This window comes from Ursus americanus, chromosome 28, assembly GCF_024610735.1.
Source record: "Ursus americanus isolate L20-20 chromosome 28, mUrsAme1.1.p, whole genome shotgun sequence".
In the NCBI taxonomy this organism is placed as follows: Eukaryota; Metazoa; Chordata; class Mammalia; order Carnivora; family Ursidae; genus Ursus; species Ursus americanus.
In genome coordinates this window covers 31545594-31564282 of record NC_142154.1, presented here as the reverse complement: position 1 = coordinate 31564282, position 18689 = coordinate 31545594, and the positions used below count along the sequence as shown (strand labels likewise).

Below are 18689 nucleotides of genomic sequence, written 5' to 3'. Positions count from 1 at the left end.
CGCTACCAGAGGGCCGGGAGCTGTGCCCTCACGCCCTCCCATCCTGCAGGCCCCACACCCCAGGAGCCTACAGCTCTTCTTCGGCTCCTCACAGACCTGAAGGAGACTCTCCACCTTGGGCCCCAGGCCTTCCTGCCGCAGGCCAGCCTCCGACCCTACATTAGACCCATTCCCATGTGTGATGGGAGCCACCTCTGTGCTGGATACGTGGGGAGCCCCCTTCCAGGATTTGAGGGTCCTGGGCCCTAAGTGGTTCCTTATCAAGGGCTCAGGTGGGAACCACGAGGGTGGAAAGCTGGAGCCACAGTGAACACTGTATACGCGGACACACACACACACACACACACACACACACACACACACATCTCCCCAGACATACACTTGCTCCCAGACACACGCCAAGCAGCTCAAGAAGATTGAATGTCTTGGGGGACCTGGACTCCACACCTCCCTTCAAGATTTGGCATTGGATGGCCAGCAGGTTGAGCGCACCGGGCAGAAGGGACAAGGAACACTGGGCAGCGGGGGGGGGGGGGGAGCAGAACCGTCAGGCTCCGGGGGCACCTTGGTCACGCTGCAGGTGTGGCTGGTTGATCCCCTGTGGAGACACTAAAGATTAAGGGGATCATAAGCTGCGTCCAGCACTGCCCCGGGAGAAATCTCCCAGAGCCAGAGCCGCTGCTGTGAGGGGAAGTTGGGGCAGCTCTGAGTTCAGACAGAGAGACGGGAGGCAGAACAAAGAGGAGAGACTTGGGAGGAGGGAGGAAGACCACCAGGGCCAGGGAGGGGGAGAAGTAAAAATAGGAGACAGGGGTACCAAGAGAGGGACAGAGGTCAAAAGAGGGAGGCCAAGGCTGGGTCCACTCGGCAGGCCTCCCCCAGGAAGGAAGGTGGAGGCTGCCCTGGGACCCGCTAGCACTGGGCCCACCGCCCGAGCATGAGCTCCAACATGGCTGCAGGTGCGCCAGCGACGGTGGCTGCTTCCAGGAAGGAGTCTCCGGGCAGATGGGGCCTGGGAGAGGAGCCGCCAGGTATGGCTTTCCTGGAGGTAGGGTCTGGGCCCTTGGGGAGTGGAGTGCGGACCAGAGGTTTGCAGGGACCATGAAAGGAGCTCCGAGGGCTGTGGGCAAGAGTGAGGGAATAGGCCGGCAAGCCCAGAATCCTAGAAGCATGGGGGTCAGCAGAGCCAGGGTGGGACCGCTGAGCTGATGGGAAAAGAAGGAGAGAGAAGCAGCCTTCGGGTTGGCCGCAGAGCTCCCCCGGGGTGTGGCCCAGGAGGTTTCTGGGGGACACGGAGCCTGAAGCCACCTGCCCAGAGGGAATGGAGGTGGACAGGTGGAGGCAGAGAGGGGACCCTTGTGGCCAAGCGGGGGGCAGAAGCCGGTGGGGATGAGAGAGACCGGAGCGTGTCTAACTGCGGGTGAGACCGGGTACGGGAAGGAGGGCGGCGGGCTCGCTGAGAAGGCGGACGAAGCGTGCGAGCCAGGCCGGCCCCTGCCCCTCAGGCGTGGGCCCGTCGCTGCAGTGCCGCGTGTGTGGGGACAGCAGCAGCGGAAAGCACTACGGCGTCCACGCCTGCAACGGCTGCAGCGGCTTCTTCAAGAGGAGCGTGCGCCGGAGGCTCATCTACCGGTGGGGGGCGGGGCGCCCGCCCGCCCCGGCCCCGCCCCTCCTGCCCCTCCTGCCCCTCCTGCCCCTGCGGGACCCTGGGGTGGGGGCGGTGGGGCGGAGGATGTCCAGGGAAGAAGGGACTGGGCCAAACATGTCCAAACCCCACAGTCCAGGGCCTGGGGGGCGGGACACTGACACCCCGGGGCTCGGTCCTGCCTGCAGGTGCCAGGTGGGGGCGGGGATGTGCCCGGTGGACAAGGCCCACAGGAACCAGTGCCAGGCCTGCCGGCTGAAGAAGTGTTTGCAGGAGGGCATGAACCAGGACGGTGAGTCGGGGACCCAACCCCGAGAGGAGTGACAGCAGGGTGGGGGCCCGGGGCCGAGGGGGGTCCTGACCCTTCCTGCCTCCCCAGCCGTGCAGAACGAACGCCAGCCGCGAAGCACGGCCCAGGTCCGGCTGGCCAGCACGGAGTCAGGCCCGGAGCCCCGGCTGGAGCCCCTGGCGGGCCCCCTGGCTCCAGCAGGGCCCAGCCCACGGGGCCCCACGCCTGTTTCTGCAGCCAGAGCCCTGGGGCCGGGGACCCTCACGCCGCCGGGGCACCACCACTTCATGGCCAGCCTTATAACAGCCGAAACGTGTGCTAAGCTGGAGCCGGAGGATGGTAAGTAGGAGGATGGCTGGGGCCCTGAGCATCGCCTGCCCCCGCCCAGACCAGGAGCTCATGTCCCCACCTCCTCCTCCAACAGCCGATGAGAACATTGACGTCACCAGCAATGATCCTGAGTTTCCCTCATCCCCATACTCTTCCTCATCCCCCTGTGGCCTGGACAGCATCCAGGAGACATCGGCACGCCTTCTCTTTATGGCTGTCAAGTGGGCCAAGAACCTGCCCGTGTTCTCCAACCTGCCCTTCCGCGATCAGGTGTGTTCGTCGGGGATGCACTTGAGTCAGCTGCGCTGAGAGCGCACACACCCCCGTGCAGGGGATGACTGGGGGGCCCGAAGCTTGGGGATGGTGACAGCGGGGGTGCACATGTCTCGGAGTCAGTGTTGCTCAGGGATACATGTCTCGGGGATGTGACCATCGGGGGCGCTCCCATCTCTGGGCAGAGGCGATAGTGGGCTGTGCACCTCGGGGACGATGGTGGCCAGGGCCACACAGGCATTTGAAGGCAGTGCCTATGGCCCCCCGGGTTGTCTCTCCTCCTCGACCAACCCTCAGGTCCTAGAGTCCCTCTGTATGTGACGGGGCAGTCTGCACCCCCTGAATAGAGCAAGTGGGAGACTCTGGCTCTCTGGGAGCACGAATGCCTCTGACTTCAGGGCTCGAGTTTCCGCCTAACCTCTTCACCGGTAGGACTTCCGTCTGAGCCTCTCGAGAGCAAGCCGACCTGTTACGAGAGACGCAGGAAGAGAGGCACCTGAGGGTCCGAGCCCTTGGCCAGTGGTTTGGAGGGAGCAGCTCAGAGGGCAGGCTGAGCATACTCGACTCGGGACGCTCGTGGGGACCGTCCCTGAGGCTGCCCGACTTCCCCGGCTCTAGGCTTTCCTAAAGGCTCCAGTTGAGGCTCTGGAGGGAATGCACAGAGTGTCTTGGAGCCTAGGCAGTGGGGCCAGATCATACCAAATCCCAGAGCTGTGGGCCCCTGGCTCCATGTCAGGCAGAGGTCAGGAGATGGCCTGGGCATCCAGGACCTGCCCTTCCTTTCCTGGGGCCCCGGAGAAAGCGACAGAGGCTCAGGCTGAGCCAGAGACGTGGGATCTCAGCCATCACGCTCGCTCCTTCCTTGAGCACAGGTGATCCTGCTGGAGGAGGCATGGAGTGAACTCTTCCTGCTCGGAGCCATACAGTGGTCTCTGCCTCTGGACAGCTGCCCGCTGCTGGCCGCGCCGGACGCCTCGGCTGCCGGCAGCTCCCAGGGCCGGTTGGCACTGGCCAGCGCGGAGAGCCGCATCCTGCAGGAAACAATCTCACGCTTCCGAGCCCTGGCGGTGGACGCCACAGAGTTCGCCTGCATGAAGGCCCTGGTCCTCTTCAAACCGGGTAGCTGAGTCTTCGCCCAAGCCTTACAGAAACATGGGGTTAAAGAATGGGAATTCCAGTGATTTCCTCCGCCTCTCCCTCCGCCTCCATCACCCCACAGAGACCCAGGGGTGTGCAGCCTTCTTCCCCGGGGAGCGGGAGGAGTGAGGTGCAGGGCCCTGGCAGACCGTGGTGGGGGCGGGCAGGGCGGGCTGGCAGAAGAGCTCACTGCCACCGCTTCTCTCTAGAAACTCGCGGCCTGAAGGGTCCTGAGCACGTGGAGGCCTTGCAGGACCAGTCCCAGGTGATGCTGAGCCAGCACAGCAAGGCGCACCACCCCAGCCAGCCTGTGAGGTGACCCAAGCACGCGGGTCCCTTCGCCTCTTCACCCGCCCCCCGCCCCCACCTCTCGGGCGCCGTCTCTGCCGTCACTGATTAGAAGGCCCGAAGGTCTGAGTTCAAGCCGCACGAATCCAGCATCTCCTGTGGGCCAGGTCCCAGGAGTGGGGACCAAAATGGGCAGAAGACAAAGTTGCTGCTTTCCCGGGAGGCCCGGTACAGGGACCCCACTACAGATGAGAACCACCCCCATCAAATATGAGGGTTCGGATACCTATATCCATATGTCTGTGTCTATGTAGATACCCAGGGTAGGAGCCCGGACTGGAAGGCATAACAGATTGTTGCCAGGAACAAGGTGGGAGATTATGCTAGAACAGCGTTCTGGGGCCAGCCTGTCCAGGACTTGGAAAGCCAGCCAAAGGCTGTATGTGATTTGGTAGGCAGAGGGGGGCCCCGGCACGTTTTTGAGCAGGAGAGTGCTGGACACAGAGCTAGACTGAGTCCAGAGTACATGACCAGGGAGGGAAGTGCGCACAGCCATCATCCAGGGAGTCCCTGGAGTCCTGCTCTCTGGGAGTGGCTATAGGGAATGAAAGGGAGAGGACAGTTGCAGGGGACTCTGGGAGTCAGAACGCGTCCGACTTGGCACGTGGATGGACGTAAGGAGCAAGAGAAGGGGTGCTATTTGGGAGAAGAGAGAGTCAAGAAATAATGAGGGAACATGACCAGGTCTGTTGGGGCTGCAGGGGAACATCTCGTAGGGATGCACTTGGCTAAGCCACATGCGTGGAGAGGCTGAGAGCGTGGCTGGTGGTGACCCACTAAGTTTAATTTCAGATCCACTAGAGGATGAATTCCTGCAGTTTGAAAGCAATTTCTCTACTTGACTTTCTGGTTACATTTTCCTGAAACTCCCTAGCTCAGAAAAACAAGAGGGGAAGGACTAAGAGAGAGATGCACAATTTCTCTGTCCCACCCACTGGGCACTTGCAAGAGAAAGCAAGCCCCTTAAGTTGAAAAAAAAAAAGGGCTGCAGATAACTGGGAGATGAGGGAAGGCCTCCCACAGACCCCACGGTGGGAGTTGAGCATGGAGCTGCCCCACTTTTGAAGTGGCCTCCTTGATGTTGGGCACTGACGTCTGCTGATCCCCCCCAACTGTCTTTTGGGGCTTCAACATCTAGCTTCTCTGCAGTGTGGACCCTTGCCTTGGCAAATGGTTTGTTCAATCGAGCGATTCACTCACTCATTCATTCATTCATTCATTCATTCATTCATTCATTTAGTAGGCTCCACACCCGGCGTGGAGTGCTAGATGGGGCTTGAACTCACGACCCTGAGATCAAGACCTGAGCTGAGATCAAGAGTCGGACGCTTTACCGACTGAACCCTTTAAAAAAGAAATTTTTTTTAATGGTTCTTATTTAAAACTGCAGTTGCTTTTCTTTGGATGAGTATCTCACCCACAAAAATTATGCTTCAACTTCAGAACGCTCTCAGTAATGGCTACTCTATCATCCTAGGGGGCTCACAGAGGGGAATTTATGTTCTTATTCAAATACGCATAGTAGTAATCATCTCATAATTATCATAATCATGTATATGATGAACACATTCTGTGTAGAATTAACATAAATAACTTCTCACGTTACAATCTTTGCACGTAATAGACAATATTTATTCACTGTTTTTATCCCACTGCCCCCATGACTCACGCTCAGAAGCTGGTAATAAAATTGATGGTGTCTTCTCTCCTGTTCAGGTTTGGGAAATTGCTCCTGCTTCTCCCATCTTTGAGGTTTATCACTTCTGAACGAGTTGAGCTCCTCTTTTTCCGCAAGACCATAGGGAATACTCCAATGGAGAAGCTCCTTTGTGATATGTTCAAAAACTGAGGGAGGTGGAAGTAAAACGGGTCCAGCTACTTTGGAAAACCACCTACTGAAGCCCCTCAATTGCCTGCCCGGTGACCCGGCAATTCCACCTGTGGGTGTGGGAGTACCAAGCAGAAATGTCCACCAAAAGACATTATAAAAATATTCACAGCAGCTTTATTCATAATAGCCCCTGACTATCGGCAGTAGGATGAATTAATAAATTGTGGTATATTCATTTTAATGGAAAACAGCAATCAAGAAGAATGAACTACCAACACATGTGACAGCATGGATGAATTTCTCAGACACAGAAGTAGAACGAAAGAACTTTGCCAGGCATAGCTTCTGCTTACACAAAGTTGACGAACAGGCAAGACTAACCGGTGGTGGCAGAAGCTGGAACAGTGTTGATCTCTGGGGTAGGGAGGTGGGGTGGTCGGGAAAGGGCCCAGAGGAGCCTCTGCTGGCTAGAAATGTTCTTGATTTTGACCTAGGTGGTGGTTTCACAAATTCACTCATTCATAAAACTTAATTGAGCTGCGCACTTAAGATTCGCGCGCTTTACTGTATTATGTTAAATCTCAATAAAAAAATGAAAAAAAATAAAACCAAGAAAACAAATGCGTTAAAGGAGGACACTGAAGGAATGAGTGAGGCTCTTGGGTTCCATCTGGGTAACATGCCAAGGCAGAGTCCAGGAGCCACAAATTCAAGCCCAGCTTCACAATCTCCCACAGGAGTCCAAACCCGGCCTCTCTCCAGATGGGGCCCACCACCCCACGGGCTCTCTCTCGGTGTTTCTCTTCCTGCCCTTGCTCACCCCTCTGTAAACAAAGGGTGAGCACATCCGACTCAACGCCAGGCAGCTACAGGCACCTTTTTAGAAGGGGAATCTCTATCACTTCTTAATCCCTTAGGGAGAGATGCTCAGACAAACTTCCTCCTTTGCAAAGACAGACCCCAAAGCCCGAGGAAATGACAGTAATGCAAAAAGCGAACTTGCGTGGGGCACTTGATGCCACACCAGGCAGTGGACTGAGTGCGGAATGGGCATTGTCACTCAGTCCTCAGATTAGCTCTGGGACAGGGACCAGTCATCCCCAGTGATAAATGAAAAAACTGAGGCTGGGAGAGAACTTGAACCCTGGTGTGACTCTACTTAACTCCGCTGAATTCCGGCACCGCCATCCCTGTCCCAGCCCCCCGCCCCTCCAAGAAGAAGTGCTTGAAGTCACAAGAAGAAGGCCATGTAAAAAATCTGTGAAATCCCGGGAGTTTCTTGCCCTTTGGCCTGTGTATGAATCCTCCCAGCTCACAGAGCTATCCTGCCCTGATGGAAGGAGGTGGTTCGGGACACTCTGCTCTGGAAATGACAGTAGCTAGGCTGTTGCCTGAAGAGACAAGAGTATGGCCAGTATTGCCCGGCTTGAGCCCTTCCCACTTGAGCACTTAAACTATTCTTGATCTGCTTTATATACAGATACAGAGATAGATATACAGATAGAGCAGGGAGGAGGGGCAGAGGAAGAGGGAGAGAGAGAGAGAATCCGAAGCAGGCTCCACGCCCAGCACGTAGTCTGATGCAGGGCTCAATCCCACAACCCTGAGACCATGATCAGAGCCAAATTGAAGAGTCAGACTCCCAACCGACTGTGCCACCCAGGTGCCCCATATTCTTGATCTTCTAAAAGCAGCAGCCTTGCCTGTTAGTCAAGCCATCTAATGTCTATAATGCCATTATACAACCAGTCCCCTATCAAAATTTCACCCTTCGGGTTTAAAGGCCTGCATGTAGAAAGCCTGAGCAAAGGCGCTGTAGCAAGAAAGAGGGCTGAACTAGGACCAGATAGGCCCTGGGCATTACCCTACAGTCATGCATCTCAGAACACAGGTGTGCAGAGGTGGCCTGGTGAAGCCCACGGGCTGGTGTCTGGGATGTGTGCGCACAGCAATTCCACACTGGAAGAGGATCCCCAGGAAGAAGTCTTGGAGACGAAGAGGAGGTATATAAACTGGATTAGCTGCTGTCAACCTGGCATCAATACCACCCCCTTCTAAGGGCTTGTCTCCACTGCAGAGATGCCAGGAACTGAGTTTCCCAGGATCCTCTTCCCCCTATGGCTCGCTAATGGAAGTCAGGCACTCACGTGAGCCTTGGAAGGTAAGCGCTGCAGTCATTCCTCTCTGGAGGCTGTTGAGCCAGCTGTGTGGGAAGGAGATTTCAGGCAGGCTTCTTTATTTCTTTTTTTTTTTTTAAGATTTTATTTATTTAACAGAGAGAGACAGCCAGAGAGGGAACACACGCAGGTGGAGTGGGAGAGGAAGAAGAAGGCTCCCAGCGGAAGAGCCTGACGTGGGGCTCAATCCCAGAACGCTGGGATCATGCCCTGAGCGGAAGGCAGATGCTCCACGACTGCGCCACCCAGGCGCCCCCAGGCAGGCTTCTTTAGAACTGCAGTAGCTTCCAGGCAAGCTCTTCACTTTGGATCTTTCGGCTGAGATCTGTGTTGGCTTTCTCAACCTTCTGCGAGAGCTCCTCTGATCTTCATTTCTCTGGTTCTTCCAGTGTGTATTGTTAAACCCCTAATTCCTGTATTATGTCCTCTCACCTGAAATACACAAGTGTCTCTTATTTTCCTAATACAGAGCTCAGTTGATCTCAGGATTTATTCAACGTTTTGCTGTAAATTGGCCCCATTGAAATTCGAATGGATAACAGCTTTCATTGCATTTAGGGCTGTTGCTAGGAGAGGGGATACTGTGAAAGCTTTTTTGCCCTCAAAGCCAGAAATGTCTTTGGTTATGAAGCACACAGAGACAGTCTCTGTGGACCTATCTGGGCCTTTCTTTTCAACTGCAGTTTTCAGATTTGTGAGACAGTCATCCTCTTCCACCCTAAGGGACTATTTGGTGGTAGAAAATGCAGAGAGAGACCCAAAGATGCCAAAGAAGCATTGGGAAGGTTTGTTGTAGATTTGGTTACCACAGGGGTACATTTTAAAAATGGCATTTCTAGATTTTACTTGGCCAATTAAAGAAACTTTAAGAATTCACTATCCTTATCATTTTGACGTAAACTTAATGCAAAAATGTAAACAATGCAAAAAAGAAATGGGAAAATGACCTCAAGATTTTAAAAACTGAATAAATTTCCATTTCACTTTAGACCTAGTTTGGCATTTGGGAACCCCCAGTCTCATTCAACCTGCTCATCCAGTATTTAAGCAAGGGCACCTTTTATTAGGTACTGGAGATCTGAGTCAGCAAGATAGCACATTTCTTGCGTTGGGAAGTTTATATCAAACAGTTATTTATTTATTTATTTATTTATTTATTTATTTATTTGACAGAGAGAGGAGAGAGAGAAGAGAGCACAAGCAGGGGGAGCGGCAGGCAGAGGGACGGGAGGAAGCAGGCTGAGAGCCAGCTATGGGGCTCGATCCCAGGACCCTGGGATCATGGCCTGAGCCGGAGGCAGACGCTTAACCAACTGAGTCTCCCAGACGCCCCTGTTTTTTTTTGATGCCACAAATACTGAGCACTGCTGAGAACACAAGACATCTAATCCAGTTCAAGGGGGAAGAGGAAATTTCCAGTAAACTGCCTTTTGCACTGAGACCTGAGAGTCAGTAGGAGTTACACAGAGAAGTAAACCTGAGGAGGAGAACTCATTTCCAGATGGGAAAACTGACACCCAGAAAGGGCTCACGACTTTCCCAAAGTCACACAACATGGCAGCAGAATGAAAATGACAACCTAGGGATGAATTCCTGGGCCTCTACTAGCAGCTGTTGCTACTTCCTCATAGGTTTCTTGGTGAGGATCCTAACTGTAGACTTAACGTCTTCGCTGTCCACCTAGCTCTAGCTGATTACACGAAGTCTTAACAGCCAGCAGCTAGCATCTATTACAGAAAACTAACACCTTGAATCTCACCTTCCCTTGAATTCAGTGGAGTTCCAATAATCACTGCTTCTGTACTTTATCACTTTGGGACTCAGTCCTTTCCTTAAACAAAAATCAGCTTAACAAACAAAAATCAGTTTAACAAACAAAAATCATTGCTGTTCCTTGGAGCGGGACTGGAGTGAGTTGGGGTGGGAGCCAGGATGGTCAGAAAACAAACCACACGTATTGCTGCTTCTGGAAGCTTTGTTCTTTAATGAGCCATGGAGTGATTTGTTCATCAAGCTGCTTTCGTTAGCTATACAGTGCATATTTTGAGTGACACAAACTGCACTTTACACAGATGATGTCTTGCTCCCCCCTCCAAAAAAAAAAAACAAAACCCAAAAACCAACCCAAAAGGAAATTACAAAGTGCCTGTTGATTGCATCAGGAATGGAATCAGTTCCGTGGGTGAGATAAATCATTCTTTTTATAGAATTATTCTGTTAAACAGTAAAATGATATTATATTTCACAGGATATGTCCTTTTACAATACATAGTCTTAAAAATTTACACTCAGCATACTTATAAATTACTTTAAATCCATTAAAATAATATAATACTAATCTGTAATCCACACCTTTCCCCTAGTAAATACAATTACTTGGTTCAAAAGGTGCAACTTTTATATGACCTAAGAGGGCTGATAAATAGGTATTAATTATAAATGAATAGCAAGGTGATAGGCCCCTTCGTGTGGCTTTTTTGAAAAGTTTTAACCAAGAGACCAACATGACCTAATAGATTCATCTCCACAATCATCATTTCGCTGTTACCTTTTCACACCGAATCAAATGTGGGAGTGATTCCAGAGAAAAGTGGTTAAAAGTATTTGAGGGGCACAGAAAGGCCCAGGACTCCCTCAAATACCAAGGACTTTTACTACCAAGGCTAGCATGGTGTTACTGGGGGACAGTGCTGGGGAACTGTCACAAAATTATGGATAGACATAACGCACTTGTCAACACAGAATGATGCATGCCCCATGCCTAGCTCCCCCAACAAGCGGGAAAAAGAGGAGAATGAGGAAAGCCATCTGGATGATATTTCTTTTTAAAATCAAAAGTCTCTTAGCTTTGAACACATCCTGAGAATTTCTTCTCTAGTTCACCAAAGTGCTTGTGAAAGGTACACATTCGTTATAGTTAAAAAACAAAAAACAAAAAAACATGGCCCACAGTCCCCGAAGTGGGCCTGCAGAACCTTGCTGGACCTCTTCTTTGCAGCATGTTGCTTCTAGGATCCCCTCTCTTGTCTTTGACAGTGAAAACAGCCCCACGGTCATGGAACACAGAAGTCTCCACAACCCTCCAGCAGCAGGGTAAGAGCCGCAGCTGGTTTCCAAAGCATGAGGAGGTAGGGCCTCTCTGGTAGCCCGGCCCCTGACTTCAGGTCCCTCTGTCTCTTCAAGGCCCATACTGGGAAGTCTGCATCTCCTTTGTGTTTACAGAAGCCCAGAGTGACGAAGGAATTAAAATGGCAGGAAGTACATTACAAACTAAGTATGTCTCCCTGATCCTTGCTGTTAAACAGATTTGCTTCACTTAAAGACACACAATGTACCCTTAAAAGTATACTTCCCTGCTTCTATTACAGTTTCCATGATAAGGGATAGTTGGCTCTAATGTGGAGAAGTGAAAATTCAGGCTTTGTTTGGGGCCGGGAATGTGTGATATAAACAGAATTCTTCTGTATTTTGGAGTATGGGCTCCAAATGTGGGGCTGCCCCATTGCTGCACAGATGCAGGGATTTTGTCTGTGGCATCTGAGATCAAAGAAAAGCAAGGGAGAAGCAATGGGCAGCACAGCTGTGACGTATATGAACGTTAAACATCTTCATCCTAAGTGATTATAATACAGCATCACTTGGTGGTGACATAACTTTAACCATGGAGGGGACCAGTTAAGACCAGAGGGAAGAAGATACAGCACTTGGTTCCGACAGTTTTTAAGAGTTATGGCTTCATCTCTTTATCAGGCCAACAATACTTGTTATCCTATGAGAAGAAAAGCTTTCTTTCCTTCAAAGGGAGGGTCTCACACTTGCTCTCCATTCTTACGATTGTGTGGATCTCTCCCCCCCACATCCCTCCCATTCTGGCAGTTTGTTAAAGGACTAGAAATCCACAAATCTAGCAACCAAAAAACAAGGTTTTTTTTATTTAATTTTATCCAAGTTCAGGTTTCAGGTCCCTGAGAAATATAAAGTCTCTTAACATCCATTGCCTAGTTCCTATAAAGTGACCTATAGTTTTGTTTTTTTAACTGCCAAAAACTTATTTTCCAAAGAAACAAAAAAAGAAAATCTGCAAAAATATAGAAGGGAGAACATATGCCAAGATGTGTTCTCCAGGCTGTTCCTTGGGGCCAAAGGAAATTATCCAACAGAGGTCATCTCTTTCTCGTACGGTATTGAACCAATGTCGTGGAGCAAGTAGAGAGTAGCAGTCAGTGTCCAGCAGGAATACTGAAACAGCCTGCACAGCCCAGCTTGGGGCCCCGGGGCCCCAGAAGTCCCACTTGGACCCAACCATGCTGAGGGGCTGGATTTTCCTCTAGGAGATTCTCCAAAGTTCTGATTTTTAAAAGGCTTTACATTTATGACTCCTCAGCAGGAACAAGGTGGCAGATGTTTGCGGGACAGAAAATGTAACACTTACTCACAACCATCATCATTCTGGAGATTTAAAAAGATTCCTTCCCCTAGCTCATTTCTGAAACCAAACCAGGGAGAGGTAAGACTCCTGCTACCTTTAGCTGCCGCTCAGAATGATGTTCTAAGCCTGACCTCTGGGGCTTGACAATAACCACTGAGGCAGTGACATGAGGTTCAGTGTTGTGTAACAGGAGAGAATCTGCCTTAACAAAAGTCTTAATATTTCCACAACTTCAAATTGAAGAAGTATGAAAAGAAAGAATAACCAAAATTCAGGTTACAGATGGTAAAGGCTCTTTTTCAGAACAGTGCACGTGGTAGTTAGACAAGATGCATTTAGTAACTTTAAAAATAAACATTTTCACATACTTATCTCAAGAAAGAGTATCATGTTTCATCTTCCATATATCATAAATAGCAAAAACAGATTTCTAATCGCACAAATGCTAAGAAGCTTAAAATGCTCTTATAGCTCAGGTGTATGGAGACACCCAGTGGTGGAAAAGATGGTCTGATTTCCCCCTCAGCCCAGGGATAGTGGCCCTCACCCCTATCCCAACAGCCCCTAATCTGTGGGAAGAAATCCACCAGGAGGAGGAAAGCATAAGGTTAAAAAGAAATATGCATACTATACATATGTATTTACAGTAAACTTCAGAAACCAGAATATTAACAAAAATAGCTTCAAGTAGTCCTTGATTTTTTCATCTATTTAATACTGATGGTCTGAGGAAAAGAAGATACTAGCTAGATGGTTATAGTAAAAACTCTTTTATGTTTTTGGCAGCTTTCTGTTAACACTTATCCATGCAGTGTTGTGTATGAATGTTCTGGGAGAAGTGATTAGATGGTCACATTACTTGGCTGAGTTTGTGGTGGAAACCCACCAGCAGACAAGCAGGATCATATGCAATCTTCAGTGTAATCTATACAAAGAGGAGAGTCTGGGTGGATTAGGATGAGACCCCCTGTTTAGGGATCACCATGTCTCTGAGATACTTAAAAAAATTAGAGGAACCTAATCCTAGGACCAGGAAGTAGGAGAACAGTAGGGCAGCTGCAACTCCAGCCCATGCAATATATTTGGCAGGAACTAACGAGGAGTGAAACCAGCATTATTATGACACTGAACACCATCAAAAAACAAAACATATACTCTTTTCTTCATCATGTAACCAGATGTCTGAGACATGCTCTGATGGCTTCATGGAAACAATTACTTTTTTACTTTCCCCAGATTATAACATGGAGTATTTTTCAAAAATCTTAAAATAGAGGGCTTAGGCTTTTTGTTTATAAATCCTTGGAAAAAAATTATATTCTACCCCAGCTCCTAACTATCCCAAAATAAACCCAAAGGCTTTTGCTTTCACGGTTAAGAAAGATTTATATGTTTTCTTCAAATGTCAAAAATCAGTGGCTCCCTCAGGCCCACCATGTCCCCCCTCCAGTTCAACACCCACATCTGGGAAGGAAAAGAGGATGGAGGAGAGGCAACTTGGAAGACCTCCACAACTGACCCAAATCCCCAGGTCCCAGGTGGCTCTGTTTAGTGAAATCTCCAGTCAAATACAGCAGCCAAGGCACAGCTGGCACCATCCCCAGCAGGCTTCAAAGAGGCCTTTCTGCTTCTTCAGGAGGCCCAGGAAATTAGCACACAAGTTCTTGGTCGTATGCTTGGGCAAGAGGCAGGACCACAATGACGGTGGACTATTGTGGACGAGGGGATGAGAAGAGGCCTCAAAGATGAGAGGTGTTTACCACTCTGTAGCCATGAAGGGACACACAGCTGCCAGTTCAGACCATAAACTCATTATTTCCAAAGAGAGCTAGCTGTTGGGTGGAGCTGGAGTCTGGGTCCACAGTTTTCCTGCGGCCAGACACGACTGTCCCCTCTGGGGTCTCTTTGGTTTTCTGAGGTGAGTTTTTCACATTCTTTAATTTTTGTTTGCCCTTTTCAGGGTTGAAGGTTCCTCTGCTGATGAATTGAGGCCTGTCTTCCAGGGATTTGGTCTGGCCCAATGGCCCTTCCATTCCCAGGGCCTCTCCAGCTGAGGCAGCTCGGTAGAATGGAGATTTAGAATAAATCTGAAATCGTTTTCTGGTCCCATGAGAAGATGCAGCGTTAGACGAACACAAAGTAGAGACTGAAGAGTCCACTGAATCCAAAGAGTCTTGCTGCTTTTTTAGCTGCTTTCGTAACTTGCTTGAAGGTTCACATTTGCCAGCTGCCTTCAAGGAGCTAAGGGCTAAGCTTCTCTCTGATTCAAAAGAAAAGATCAAAGCTATAAATGACAATTTCCTCGAAGGCAAATCGTCCCACAATGAATAGGTTTCATACCATTCCCATGTGATGGGCGGGTTGAGGTCTGAAGGGTGCAGGCTGATCTATACTCTGTCCACAGTTATAGCCTGAGAAGTTATCCATTTCTACATATATCATTTAAGAATCAACCCCAAGAAGTCTGGAGTTCCACTACGCCATTAGGAGAGGCCTACAGCTGTCACTATCATTTAAAATACTGCCAAGATATGTAGTAATTCTATGTCTCCCTGAGACATGTCAGGTAGTTAAATACCTCCTTTGGTATAGGCCCATCTCTCAGCAGGGCGCAACTCCTATCAACCACCTTTAGAACATGGATCAAGGGTCAGTAAGACAGCGTATGTTGTGATCATTGGGTTTTCTCTGTGGTAAACAGAGGAGAAAACATTAAATTGACAAAAAACTGCATTACATTAAATGTTTGGTCTGATGAACAATATATAATGGAAGCTTCGCAAAGATCAGTATATTTTAACTCCTTAGGACTTTGTCACCCTCTCACATAAGGTCAGGCATTCTTGAAAAGGATTCTGTTTTAGCTTGGGAATCTTTATTCCTCTCTTGCAAAACAAATCTGGAGTCTTTGGTCTAATATGTTCATTTACCTGATTTCTCAGAGATGGCACCTTCAGACTCAATATTCAAATTTTCTGAGCTATCAGCAGTCCCAATGGAGGCCTCAGACTCAAGGGTTTCATCATCAGAAGCACGGGGTTCTAGTACAAGCATCTCAAACGTTAGCTCCTCCCTGTAAGATATAATCAAGAAATCCACTAGCGTTTGATAAGAAGAGGAAAGAAGACAACAGGAAAAAAAGACTTATGATGAAAGAAATTTAAGTAGCAAAACAGTCACATTTCCTACTGTTTCCATCCAACGTGGTGATAAAGACTGGTAAGCCACAAGGCTATAAACGCAAAGGCTGGGACCTATATTAGAGCAAAGAGTGAGGTGGGAAAAGATGCTGCAGCTGTAAGATATTTTGGTAAAATGAACTCTGGGCTGATAATAAAGAGATCGGGGTTCTAAACTCACTCTAAACTCATACATAATGCATTGGGAAAGTACTTTCCTCTCCCTGAACCTCAGCCTCCTCATCCACAAAACAGAGAGATGACATGAGATAATCTCTAAGATTCCTTCCAGCTCTTTAACTATTTTCCATGAACCCCCGGCACTAACTGACTACCGACGATATCCTCTACCGTAACCACAGAGAGACCTCTGACGAAGTAAAACACTGCTGATCTTTTCTGTCCTTTGCTGCTTACGCCACGTCCACTCACAGCATTCTCTACTCCTCTTCATCAGGCACCCACCTACCTCTCAGTTGTGCCCCCTTGCTCCCTCAAGTCTTGGTACTTGGTTCCTAAATCTTGCTTTCTCACTACTACTTGATGTTACCCTGATCTATGTCAATAAACACCTTCGTAAAAGCTCACTTCAGTACTCTCACACCGACGTGTCTTTGTGTCTGCTACTTCTAACCACCTTTCCTTCGTGTTATGTGGGCAACTTTCTCCAATGGGCAGATCTTAGAGTTTGTTGCTACCTGGAAATATACCAGCTCTGAGTCCCAAACTGTCCACAACCTCCTTATCCTTCCAATTCTTACTCCCTTTCTCATCAAGTCTCCTCTCTTTCAGAACCTTCTTAGCTTTGCTTCTACTCTACCTAGCTCAAACTATTCATCCTTCAATACCTTCAATACCATTTTCATCAAAATGGTAGTGCGGTCCTCTTTTCAAATCAGATAGCTAGCCCCTAGTCATTGTGCACCACTTCTGCCTTACTGTGTTCTGCACAGGTGAGCCCCAGCTGCTTTTTTATCTTAACAAAATTCTAAAATCAATCCTGAACGGCGAAAAGTACTTTAACAGACTCATATGTCCCCTAATGCATCAAGCTCTCAGACCTGGGATCCTGGAACTCAGGAACAAAAATCCCCTTAAAACTTTAAAGAGTCTCTGTTGTCAATAAGAACCAGTACACACCTCAAAAAGAACTGTAGCATGTCCATATTATCCCCAAGATGCAGCGTTACCGTTACCTACCCTTGCTCCAGTGATGGTAGAAGGCACAGAGCGGACTGTCTCTCTCCTAAATTGCAACCAATTTCCCTACCTTTATCCCAGCACCACTAGAATTGCTGCCTTACCCTGACCATCCAGTTGGTGGCCCCACGGCTATACTGATCTTCAGATAATAACCTTCTTTAGGGAGTTCTTTTTCTTTTTTTAAGATTTTATTTGTCAGAGAGAGAGCAAGCGAGCGCAAGCAGGGGGAGCAGCAGGCAGAGGGAAAAGCAGGCTCCCCGCCCAGCAAGGAGTCCCATGCAGGCCTTGATCCCAGTATTCTGGGATCGTGACCTGAGCTGAAGGAAGACACTTAACCGACTGAGCCACGCAGGTGTCTCACTTTAGGGAGTTCTGAATAATACCCATTCCTGAAAGGGACTTTGTCTTAGCTCAGGAATCCTTACTCCTCCTTTTAAAGACCACTCTGTTCAATGAGGCTGGTCTCAGACCTGTCAGGAATCCTGGCTAAGACTGACACACCTTATCCCAGCCTTCTCCAGCACTTTCACTGAAGACGCTTCAGGTCTCCCTGCTCATGGAGCTTCCTTCGCTAACATGACAACTCTTCACGCTATTACCTGACTCCAGGCAACATGTCTTTGCCATCTTTGCATCCCCTGTATTACCTGATACAGTGCTTGACACAAGGGATATTTAATGAATAAGGAAAAATCAAGGGGCGCCTGGGTGGCTCAGTCGTTAAGCGTCTGCCTTCAGCTCAGGGCGTGATCCCGGCGTTCTGGGATCGAGCCCCACATCAGGCTCCTCCGCTGGGAGCCTGCTTCTTCCTATCCCACTCCCCCTGCTTGTGTTCCCTCTCTCGCTGGCTGTCTCTCTCTCTCTGTCAAATAAATAAATAATAAAATCTTAAAAAAAAAAAAAGGGAAAAATCAAGAGAGCACAGAATGAAGAAAATGAAAACGGGTAATAACTGGTAGCTCCCTTTCCTCCTGGAAACTCACTTCTCTTTCTGTAGGTTCTCGATCTGCTCAGTCAGTACCCTCTCCTCTTGCTGCATAGCTGCCTGCTGCTGTTCTGTGATATCAGTCTCCATAGCTGCTTCACTAGTCAAGGTCTCTTCTGGGACATCAGACATGGAGGGCAACCGAGCTACAACAGGAGAGGATGGACTTGGATAGTTTCCTCGACGAAGTCGCCCCTTACCCTGCAAAGAAAAATACGTGTTAGCAAGTAAACTGAGTGACCGCATTTAGGATAACAAGTGTACTTCCATCACACCAGGTGAAGGGTAGGAATAAATGGAAACATTCTGCAAGGCCTCAGATATTTAGAAGATACTGTCCATCAAACACATTTAGATTAAAAATTCCTTACAAGAGCACTGGAAAATGGACACTTCGGTGGATTGGGACTATAGGAACACATTATGCACTGAGAGGAGATTATTTATTTAATCTAAGCTTTGTCCACTCCAAACTAAGTATCCACAAATAGCTATTCAAATTTAAATCAGTTAAAATTAAATAAAAGCAAAATTTTAGTTCTGTATTCATACTAGTCACATTTCAAGTGCTCAATAGCCACAGGTGGCTAGTGGCTACCCTACTGAACAGTGCAAGATACAGAACATTTCCATCATCCTACAAAGTTCGACGGACAACACTGCTCTGTAACTTTAACCTTGGAATGCACAATCTCTCTAGGAAGACTACAGAAACATGTCCTGAAAAGTCAGTTTCATTAAAAAAAAAAAGTCGTTTATATATCACAGGATGCTAGTGAGAGAGATTCTCTGAGAGCACCTCAAGAAATTTCCTTCTTGAGATCAGAGGGGAAAAAAATCTCATTGCTTTTAATTTGGTTACC

The 18689-nt window shown here is 48.8% G+C and overlaps 2 protein-coding genes across 10 annotated transcripts in view; one reads left to right on the top strand and one right to left on the bottom strand.

Moving 5' to 3' along the window:
- Positions 1–937: 937 nt before the first annotated feature.
- On the top strand, positions 938–5871 carry NR2E3 (nuclear receptor subfamily 2 group E member 3). The gene is made up of 8 exons (XM_045795307.2): positions 938–1031; positions 1506–1632; positions 1834–1937; positions 2025–2273; positions 2359–2534; positions 3410–3656; positions 3884–3989; positions 5739–5871. The coding sequence occupies exons 1-8, from the start codon at positions 938–940 to the stop codon at positions 5869–5871; spliced, it is 1236 nt and encodes a 411-aa protein (XP_045651263.1).
- Positions 5872–9991: 4120 nt separating this feature from the next.
- The window catches only part of MYO9A (myosin IXA), a 282647-nt gene continuing 273949 nt past the window's right edge, over positions 9992–18689 (bottom strand). For all 9 annotated transcript variants that reach the window (XM_045795282.2, XM_087856814.1, XM_045795281.2 and 6 more), the window contains 3 exons: positions 17825–18027; positions 15390–15532; positions 9992–14719 (listed from right to left, as the gene is read on the bottom strand). In XM_045795282.2, coding sequence (XP_045651238.2) covers positions 14256–14719; positions 15390–15532; positions 17825–18027 — 810 coding nt within the window. In that variant the 3' untranslated portion in view covers positions 9992–14255. The remainder of the gene's footprint in view (positions 14720–15389; positions 15533–17824; positions 18028–18689) is intronic.

What these genes read in the sequence shown, in the direction of transcription:
- NR2E3 (XM_045795307.2), top strand. Translation starts at nt 938, where the DNA reads ATGAGCTCCAACATGGCTGCAGGTGCGCCAGCGACGGTGGCTGCTTCC. An exon ending in GGAGGGCATGAACCAGGACG is followed by an intron (nt 1,938 to 2,024) that starts GTGAGTCGGGGA and finishes CTGCCTCCCCAG; the next exon opens with CCGTGCAGAACGAACGCCAG. An exon ending in CACCCCAGCCAGCCTGTGAG is followed by an intron (nt 3,990 to 5,738) that starts GTGACCCAAGCA and finishes TCTCCTGTTCAG; the next exon opens with GTTTGGGAAATTGCTCCTGC.